Source organism: Peromyscus maniculatus, chromosome 21 (assembly GCF_049852395.1).
Source record: "Peromyscus maniculatus bairdii isolate BWxNUB_F1_BW_parent chromosome 21, HU_Pman_BW_mat_3.1, whole genome shotgun sequence".
Lineage (NCBI taxonomy): Eukaryota > Metazoa > Chordata > Mammalia > Rodentia > Cricetidae > Peromyscus > Peromyscus maniculatus.
In genome coordinates, this window is record NC_134872.1 from 7,379,633 (window position 1) to 7,389,435 (window position 9,803).

The 9,803-nt window shown below is 57.3% G+C and overlaps 1 protein-coding gene and 1 long non-coding RNA gene across 5 annotated transcripts in view; one reads left to right on the forward strand and one right to left on the reverse strand.

Moving 5' to 3' along the window:
• The window catches only part of Cpne5 (copine 5), a 77,515-nt gene extending 76,272 nt beyond the window's left edge, over positions 1-1,243 (reverse strand). For both annotated transcript variants that reach the window (XM_006983091.3, XM_016001651.3), the window contains exon 1: positions 713-1,243. In XM_006983091.3, coding sequence (XP_006983153.1) covers positions 713-807 — 95 coding nt within the window. In that variant the 5' untranslated portion in view covers positions 808-1,243. The remainder of the gene's footprint in view (positions 1-712) is intronic.
• A 77-nt stretch (positions 1,244-1,320) lies between these two features.
• Positions 1,321-6,721, forward strand: LOC143270027 (uncharacterized). 3 transcript variants are annotated; one of them, XR_013046879.1, is made up of 5 exons: positions 1,321-2,655; positions 2,963-3,061; positions 3,843-4,577; positions 5,242-5,546; positions 5,752-6,721. It is a non-coding gene; the product is annotated as an uncharacterized LOC143270027 (long non-coding RNA). The 3 variants fall into 3 exon arrangements; XR_013046878.1 differs by having other exon boundaries at positions 2,963-4,577; XR_013046880.1 differs by lacking the exon at positions 2,963-3,061.
• Positions 6,722-9,803: the final 3,082 nt, after the last annotated feature.

The window sequence follows — 9,803 nt, forward strand, 5'->3', positions numbered from 1 at the left end:
AGTTAGGAGAACCTGGGAGGCCCTCAGAGAAGTCATTCCCACCCTGTATGGTCTCACAGGGGGCTCGGGGGTGGCAGCCTACAAAACGCACTCTTGCCTGGGGATTCTGACATCCCACCACCAGCCCTACACCCCTTTGGTTTTAAGATTTTCCATCCGAGTTACTGGTTTTTAATGGCGCCACTCTAAGTTTGCCAGGGCTTCCCGCACTCTGAGAGTCCCAGCTGATTCTTCTTGCAAGAGAAGGCTTTCAAATCCTGGGTTCTGAGGGGGGGGGGAGGCTGGGGCACAGACCAGGAGAGGAGAAGGGAGGTCACAGGAGGCACAGTGGGTCATGCCTGGGAGGGATGGCGCCAGTCACTCTCACATCTCCATTTGGGGAAGGGTAAATCAGAGAAAGCCAGCGCGAGAGACCCTGGGGCAGCTCCTCCCCTTTCCCACTCGGGTGTTGGGACCCCTGTTTCCGTGTCTTCCTGCTGTCCTGGAAGCAACAGCTCCGAACGCAAACTTTCTGGGAACCTGACCCCCATCTGGCTGCCCATTCAGCTGTCGCCACCCGCCACTGGGCAGGGGGTCTCCGAAGACCCGCAGCGGGACGCCTGGGAGACCAAGGCACTAAAAAGCGGCTCGCTAAGCAAAGGATGGAAGCTCTAGAGACAGAGGGATTCCGCCCCGGGGCGGGGCAGGGGGACCCCAGCGGCAGGCGACTCACCTGCACGACACGGTGATCTCCACCTTGGTAGCCGGGATGCTGCCCGCCAAGGAGTCGAACTCGCTGAGCGACGCCATGTCCTCGGGCTGCTCCATCGCCCACCGTCCCCCCCACCCCACCCCAAATTAGTCAATATTCCTGCGCGATTCACGCCTCCTCCGGAGAGCGGCTGGAGCCCTGGGCTGGGCGGCCAGGGGAGGAGAGGAACACGAAGAGGGGGCGTGGGAAGTGCGAGCGGGAAGGGGGCGGAGAGCGGGGGGCCGCGGAGAAACGGGGCGCGGGAGCTGCAGCGGGGAGGCGGGAGCCGCGGCAAGGGAGCCGGGGCGCAGCGGGGAGGGGGGCCCGGAGGGGGCGTGGGGACTCGGCGGGCGCGCGGGGCGGGGTGGGGGGGCGGCTAGGATCGCGCCGCCTCGGGCTTGGGGCGCCGCGCCACGTCCTCTGCTAGGGCTCCGGCTCCGGGGCGCCCGGACTGCGGGAAAATCAAATGTGCCCGGAGTCGCTGCCGCCGCCTCCCGCCAGCCGCGCGCGCTGCGTGCGGGGTCCGCGGGCGCCGGAGGGGCCGCCCGCAGGGGCCGGGGCGGGGCCGGGGCGGGGTCTGCGCGGAGCGAGTGTGGGAGCGGTGAGTGTGTGTGTGAGTGAGTGTGCGCGCGTGTGTGTGCACGCGCGTGGCGGGCGTGGGGACGCGGCTCTGGATGACGGGGACGGGGCTGGCGACAGCCAGAGCCGGTCCCAGGGCGCGCGCCGCCCTCTGCGCCAGTCCCCCACCCCACTTGTCCAGGGTCTGCGTGCTAGGGGAGGGGGACTGATTGCCCAAGGGGCACCTGTTCGGGAGCATCTAGGCGGGGTTCGGGGAAGAGGGCTCTGCTGAGTGTGCGCGCCACCACGGGAGGGTCTAAGCCCAGAGCTGGCTTTCCATCTCCCCTTGGGGAGGTGGCAGCGAGCTTGGTGCCAGAAGGGCCGGTCTGGTTTCCCAGGCAGGTAGGGTGGGTCAGTGGACGCTTGCCCATCCACCTCTGGTGCCCGCCGACACTGGTCCTGGCCAGTCACCAGAACCTTTCTTTACCCAGCCCCTTCCTCCTCCTCCCATCGTGACCACAGGGGCTGAGCCAACCCCCGGGTCTGGAAGCTTCCTCCAGGAGACTGAGAGGATGGCCTCAGCTCCCTGGCTTTGCAACCAGCTCCCGGTATACCGGGCTCAGAGCCCTGTACTGGGGAGCGAGGGGAGGTCAAAACATCTCCCGGGCGGTGTCTCCCCAGCCAGGCCTGGAGCCTCCTGCCGCACCAGGCCCGCCGCCGGGGCTCAGGGTTGCAGCGCCAAGCCGGCTCCAGAAGGTTGTGTACGTAGTTTCCTCTCCAGCAAAAGCACCCGGGGCCCCTCCTCAGCCTCCGTGTAAGCTTTACTGAGATGGAGCTTCAACTTCCTCGCCCACCACCCCACTGTCGCCCGTCAGTGGTGGCCTCCTGGCCGCCAGGCATTCTGAACAGGTCCACCCGGGTGCTGTTTGAAATCAGTTTTCAATCCATCAGTCAGCCTGAGTTGAAGACAAACGGAACACCTTCCCTGGACTTGCACAAGGGTTTTCTGTTTGCCTATAGCTCCTGATCAGCTGGACTCGGTTCTGTCACCTGGGGCAGGCAGCCAGGGATGCTGGGATTCCCCGGGGAAGCCAGAAGAGGGGGTGACTTTTGGGTTGTGCCTGGGGCCCTCCCTCCACAAATCACAACTCAGTCTCCACTTATTTCTTTTCTTTTCTTTTTTTTTTTTATTGTTTTTCAATTTTCAATTGATTTCGAATTTAGAACAAAATCCAGTCGGAACCACAAGTGAGCTGCTAGTCAATATATGTCTGAAACTATTGGTCGATATGGTAATGAGACAGAATGAACAGCGGAGCCTCAGGAGAAGTTCCCTTCCAGCCCAATGCTCCGGATGTGTTCTTAGAGTGAGTCCAGTTTCTAACACCATGTTAGGGGATGGCACAAAAGATGAAGGTTTGAAATAACTTGCCAACATCTATGGTTAGGAATTCATTTTAAAACACAATTCTAAACGATGGGGTAAAGATTAGGTTTTCCCTTCACCACAGCATGGACAAGGGCAGTGCAGCTCAACAGGTGATCTCTCTCTCTCTCTCTCTCTCTCTCTCTCTCTCTCTCTCTCTCTCTCTCTGTCTCTCTGTCTCTCTCTCTCTCTCTCTCTCTCTCTCTCTCTCTCTCTCTCTCTCTCTCTCTCCCTGTTTGGGGTGGCAGCCATAGAGCGACAGGGAGGCTGTTTATCTGAAAGTCTGTTGATAACCCTGAAAAGTGACAGCATTTGGAGTTCACGGTGACTTGGGTCTCCTTGCAGAGGTGTGTAGTCGGTAGTGTCCCATCCCCCCAGTGGTTACTCCCCTGTTGGCGCTCTTTGGCAAAACAAAACTGTATCTGGTAACTTCTTGTCAAGTTCTGTCTTAGGCTTGGATAAAAAGCAAAAAACAAACAAAAGCAAAACCCCAACAAAACAAAACTAAAAAGCCTAGTGTGGTGGCGCACACCTTTAATCCCAGCACTGGGGAGGCAGAGTCAGGAGGATCTCTGTGAGTTCCAGGCCAGCCTGGTCTACAGAGTGAGTTCCAGGACAGACAGGGCTATGTAGTCAGACTCTGTTTCAAAAATAACAACATGGGTCAAAAAAGACATGGCATCTGTCCCTAAAGTCCCAGGCTAGTGAGGCTTCCGGATATGCAGACAGAACTGGGCGGCATTTAGGAAGTTGGCATAAAGGGCCAGGGATGGGGGGACAAGCAGGAGAACCTGCCGGGGAGGTGACGGTGATGAGGCCCTGGTGTGGGTGCTGGAATCCTCCCTGGGACAGACTGGGCAGGAGTGTTTGAGATGCCAGGGAAAGCAAGGTGGCCCAGCAGGACTGGGTCCTCGGACTGCCCAGACCCCAGCTGCCCGAGGAAGGGAATGTTTGGGTGGCTTCTGCCAGCTGTCAGCTCCAGAGGAGCTCACCTTCTGATGCTCCTAGCCTGACACACAGAGTGGCGGGTGAGTGGCGGGGACTGTCCCAGGGCCAGGGAAGGGCTCAGCCTGAGCTGCGGACTCCAGCGGGTCCACATGAGCACTGGACATCACTTTTGCCCCACAGCCGGCAGACTGAGGCTGAGCTGCGTCCTTCGGGGAGACCTGGAGAGCCCAGGCTAGAGATCTGTGCCTGGCAACCATGGTGTGTGTTTCTGGAGTAGAGGCTAAAGGTTGGTGGAGGTAGCTGAAGCCAGGCGGCCACAATGCTAGGCTCCGGCTGCCACGAGCCTGTCCAGAATGGGGCACCTCTTTGCCCCATGGCCAACCAACCAGTGAGGCCCAGAACCCAAAACTTGATGGTAAGTCTCAGGAGCATGGCTTCCAGCCCTTGCTCAAATGAATCACTCACTGATGGCTCAGAACAAACCCCTGGGTGTTGCCTTGGGATGTATTTGTTCTCTAGAAGGTATACTGTGGATCCCGGACCACAGACAAGGCCTCTGGTGACCTAACACGTGCTTCAGACTGGCTCTGTGGTCCTGGAACCCACTAGAAGCAACCTTGACCCTGGCCCGCCCGCCACGTAAGCACCGCCATCCCTCTGATTAAGAACCATGATCACGGAATGGGCCGTGCCCGGAAGACGTGGGATAATCAGCGTCAGCACTTTGCCGTCGCCGTCCAAGACTGCAGACGGCCTTCATCTGACCTGCTTCGTGGTGTTAATGATGGCAGAGCAATTTTGAGAGGCAGCTCGCAGCATCGATAAGGAGGGGGAAAGTGCTGGGGGCCGAGCTCCTTGCAGAAGAGGCAGCTGCTGCGGCCCTCCTCCTCTCCCCTCCCCCCTAGAGCACTTTGAGTAAGTGCTGCCCTCCGATCTGCCCTGATACGGCCAGAGAAAACTGATGGAGAGTTGGATTGGCATGGGGATGTGCAAGGGGGCTGTAGTGAGGGGGGGGAACGTGCCCGCACTACACCTGAGAACAGTGTCTGCTGGTGAACACAGCCTTGGGCCTGGCAGGTGTGGGCTGCACTGTTCACACACACACACACACACACACACACACACACACACACACACACACACTTACCTGCTTATTTAGAAGTTCTTATGTAGCAAACATCCTGTACCGCTGCTATGCATGGCAGCCCCCGGGGTGGGGGAGGGGGGAGGAGAGCCCGGAGGCAGGGGGATTTGAAACCACGTAGCAGTAGCAGGAAGAGGGCAAGATCAAGATGCAGGATGTGACTCTGACCATTAATAGAACCGCTAGAAGGGGCTTGAGTTGGCAACCATGTAGATTAAACCCCTTTGATGGCTGAGAAGCTTAGCGCAGGAGAGCGATGAGTTTCAGGATCATCCGAGTCTTCCCCCAGTGAGAAACCCCACTAATAACAGTGAGGCTGGAGACCCAAGAGCAGCCAGGACCGACCTCAGATGGGGTGGGGCGAAGCCATGTACACTGGGGTAGAAGAGGCATGAAGGGTGTGAGACTCCCTGAGAAATGTCCACTGTCCCCCAGGACCTCCCTCTCCATCCTGCTTGGTGCCACCAACACAAAGTGAAGCCTAGAAAGTTGCTGTGCCCAAGATTTCCTTCTCCTGGGACCAGTCCCCAGCCCGACCCCGCCTGCCTTGCTCTCTCCCTCCTCCCTTGGCCGCCGACCTCTTGGCCTCTTGCTCTCACTGCCCAGGTCCTAGAACCTTCCGAAGCAGCCGATGCACTCAACCCACATGGCCTGTGTCCCCCTGATGCTCAAGACCCTCCCTGGTTATCCTCTCACTCTGGAACATTCCACGACCTCTCCAGCTGCATCTCCTCCATCACGTGAGTGACCACAGCCAGCCACACTGGCCTTCTTCCTGGCGGGGCCCTGGTACCTGCTGTCTTCTTTCCCTTGCCTGGGAAAATGTTCCCAGTGCGCGTCAGTGCCCGAGCCCTTCACAGAGACCTCCCGGAGGACCCCTGACATAGCTTGTCACTCATCCCTGCCTTCCTCTATCTCCCTTCACCTTGTCGGTTTTCCCACCAGGAAAAGCTTTGCACGAACCAGGGCTGTTCCGTTCACCATTGACTCCCAGCACCCGAGGACAGCGCAGTCACAAAGAGATCACACGCGGCAGGCGCCTGATCTATCCGATGAGTGGCCAAGAAGCCCACTCTTGCCATTGGAAGTGCTGAGTCCTTCATAAGGACCCCCAGAGTCTCTGCACCAGTGCCACCAGAGGACTGTCCATCACCCGCATCATTAAACATTTATTCCGTGTGTGTCACGGAGGCAGCTAGGGAACTGTGTGTCAACAATCTGGCTGACACTGCTGGGGTCTGGGGCCGGAGCCTCAGAGAAAGGAAGGGATTTGGATGTCTCCATCGTATTTACTGAGAAGCCGCCATGAACACACAGAGAGAATCTCACATCTGCCGCCCACTCAGTCCTCACAAGTGGTGCCACTGTTGTCGTCGTCGTCCCACTTAACAAATCTCCTCTGCACCACTTGCCGCACCCGACCGTCCCCAGGGTGGAGGGCTGAGGCGGCTGCAGCAGGTAGGAGCTCAATGCAGGGCAGTTCAGACCCCCCTCTCTGGAGTTCCCTTCCTGAGGAAATGCATTGGCTGCATTTCGGCAGGTGAGGAACCAACCGGAACCACTTCGGCTCACAGGGCTAAGAGGTGGAACAGGATGCAAGCCCACATAGCCGTAGGGTCTTCTAGGCTGAAACCCTGACGCCAAGCAGACTTTCCTGATCCTCAGAGGAACACCCATCTCTGGGTCTCACGACGTCCCAGCGTAGATAACCTGTCACCTCCCTCGATTTTCCTCCCTCACAAACTTAATCCAGCTTGGCGTGGTTAGTCACGGGATGGCAGACCTCCGTGCTGCAAAGGGTTTAAAAGATGACTCTGCAGATCTGGGAACCGAGGCCCACGGAGGGCAAGAAATTTTTCAGGGTCGTTTGCCTGTGAGAATTAGCAATCAAAGCTAATAAATGCTCAGATTCAAATTAGAGCCTGGGCTTTTTGTTGTTTTATTTATTTATTTGTTTGTTTATTCATTCATTTATTTTGTTATTGTTGTTCCTTTTGGAGACAGGATCTCATGTAGCCCAGGCTAGACTCAAACTTGCTATGTTCCTGCCTCCGCCTCTAGAGTGCTGGGATTCCAGGCATTGGTTTTGTGCAGTGCTGAGGACTGAGCTCGGGGCTTTATTCATGCTCAGCAGGCCCTCTCCCAGCTGAGCTGTATTCCCAGTCTAGGTCCAGGCTGGCCTTGATCTGACTGTGTAGCCCCAGCTGGCTTGAACTCATTGGCTATCTTCCTGCCTCAACCTCATGAGAGCTGGGATTTTAGGTATGGATCATTTTGCCTCCGCTCCTTCTAGGAAGGATGGTTTCCATAACTTCCATCTCGTTAACGCACAGATGTACCATTTCTGACCCCGCAAGGAGCTCCATGTCCTCAGCCCTGCCAACAGGCCCCACCCCAGCTAGCTTGGATGCCCTGGCCTTCCCACGTTTCTGACTCCCCCTCTTCCGGATTAGCCTGGACTCCACGGTCTGACCCAGTGTGTCTCTCAGCAGACCCTTCTTTAGGCTCCGGCTTTGTGCGAGCAGGGGAGGGCAGAACCTTACCTTGATTCCACAGCCTGGCTTTGGCCGACCTCAGCCCTCCCTCTTTTGTCCCTGGGTCTAAATTTTCATCCTTCTCCTCCCTCCCAACTCCTTTTCGGTGCTCGTGGTGGAAGCCAGGGCCTCGCCCCTACCAGCAAACGCTCTGCCTCTGAGCTACACCCCCAGCTCCTAATTCCATTTGAAAACAGCCCCCTCCCCGGTGGTGTGGCAGGCTGGCCGGCTTTGGGCTAGCACAACTCCCTGCTCCAGGTAAGACCATCGCCCCTTGTTTGAGCATCTTAGGAAACGATAGACCGACTCCTCACGTTTGTTCTCGAGCTCAAACGCAAACTCAGCCCCTCCCCGTACGGCCAGCCTCCCACCAGCAAGCACGCTGGCTTCCTGACTTGCACACTCAAGCTGGGAGGAGCAGGGAGACACAGCCTCCTGGTCAATCCCATTCCCGGAGCCCCTTCCTCTCCCCTATCTGGCTCCAGAGACCCTGGTACTCCCTCCCCCAGACACCTAAAAACGGAGGTTGGGGGGCTGTCGTTACCCCGCAGCCCTGATGCTCTGTCAGCCCTGCACCCTAGCATTTCTCCTAGCTGTACCTGTCCTAGGGCAGCCTGCGAAGCCACCAAGGATGAAACACCCTTTTCCTTCCTTAAGCTCTCTAAATTGATTTTCATGCCAAGCCACTCCTGTTTGCTCGCCTGCCTGCGGAGGTAACTGAAATGTGCATGAAATGCCATGGCCTGGCTTTGTGTGCAAGCCGATGTCCCGGCGGCCCTGCCCTGGTGAGTCTCCTGGAGTCTTCCACCGCCTGCCGTGATCTCCCTGAGTTTATTAGCTCCGCCTCACACCCCCCAGCAGTTCATCAGGCACATTTGTTAGCCTGGCTCCTCCACCCCTGGCTAGGAACAGCCGCTCTGATTGAGGGAAGAGTCTGTTCTCCAGTTCTCCGGGAATCCCATCAGCACCCTGGGAGGCTCAGGTGTCCGAGGAGCCGCCTCTGGCCTAGGGAGGCTTCCCACCACCCTCTCGCCTCCCCTCGGATGCTCTTCTTTAGGTTCCCCTGCTCAAAATTGGAGACACTGGGGTCAGAGGTCTAGTTCTGTGGCACAGCTCTTCCCTACTAGGTTCTGGGCTCTAGATTCCATGCTGAGCACATGCAGGCACACACTCACTCACTAATAAAACACTCAAGGGTGCCCCCATCTCCTCCGGTGTCTGCAGGAGATTCCAGGAAGAGGCTCTGCTTGGAGCTCTCTAGAGAAGCATGGACCACAGAAGCACAGTGAGGTGGCTCATTGGGTGAAAGCATTTGCCACCAAGTCTGAGGAGCGGAGTTCAAATCCCCCGAACCTACAGTCACCCTCAGACATCCACACCCACACATGCACACAGCACATAAATAAACAAGCAAACACAAATCAATCAGTGTCAGATCACAGACACTCTGAGGCTGGGAAGAACCGTCCCACAGCCTGGGTCAAAAAGCTATGATTTTCTGAGCTGCTGGGAGGTGGGGGCAAAGACAGCTATGTGAATGTCCAGGGTGACCGAGGACAAAGCAGCCCAGCGAGGAAGGGGGTCTCACCACCCTGCATAGGGGGCCCACTGGCACCAGGACTGTACCGCCGCCCACCAAATGAGTTCATCAACCAAGTCCCTCCTTGATCCTGCTTCCCAAAAGGGAGACACGGAAGCCGTGTTCAGGACTGAGTGTGGCTGAGGACAGCCGTCAACTCTGGATCCTCGTTCCTCTGATGGCTTTTCTTATATGCCAACTCTGGGACCGCCTCTTTCTGTCGGTTAATGAGGAAGCGGAGGTTCCTGGCCCCTCCCCCACACCGCCTGTACTAAATACCCAGGGCACTGCTCTGAATGGAGCCCGGCCAGATCCTCATAGAGAGGAAAATGATTTCCGTGAGCTGGGCAGAGCGGTGTGGCCATTACACTTATGACCCAATAGACACACCAATTAGGGTTACGAGGGCCCCAGCAGGCCTGGTATTGGGAAGGGGCTTGAGATGGTAGAGCAGGCAGGGTGATTCCGTCCCATTCCCTCCCCCCACCCCCCACCCCCCACCCCCGAGTGGCTGGCTCTTTCCTGAACCTCATCTCCTCCCTCTATGTATCAAAGGTGAGACAACAGAAAGAGCTAAACTCACAGCTAGGAATCCCCAAGTCCGTTCCTAGCTAGTGGCTTTGGGCCCATTATTCCATCTGTTCACTCACTCTACTGGGCTTTACTTGGCTTTGGTCCTCAGTTTGCTCATCCAGAAATGGGTATAATAAGGGCAAGCTCTGAGGTTGGTTTAGGTGTTAAAGACAGAAATACACAAGGTGAACCGTTTTCTCAAGTGAAATTATTTCCTGGCTGGGGTCAGTGAGGGCCTCCGGATTACTATGGAAAGAATGGCTTCAATGCATAGGGGAGGACTGAACAGTCAGGAGGAGCTGGATTTTCAG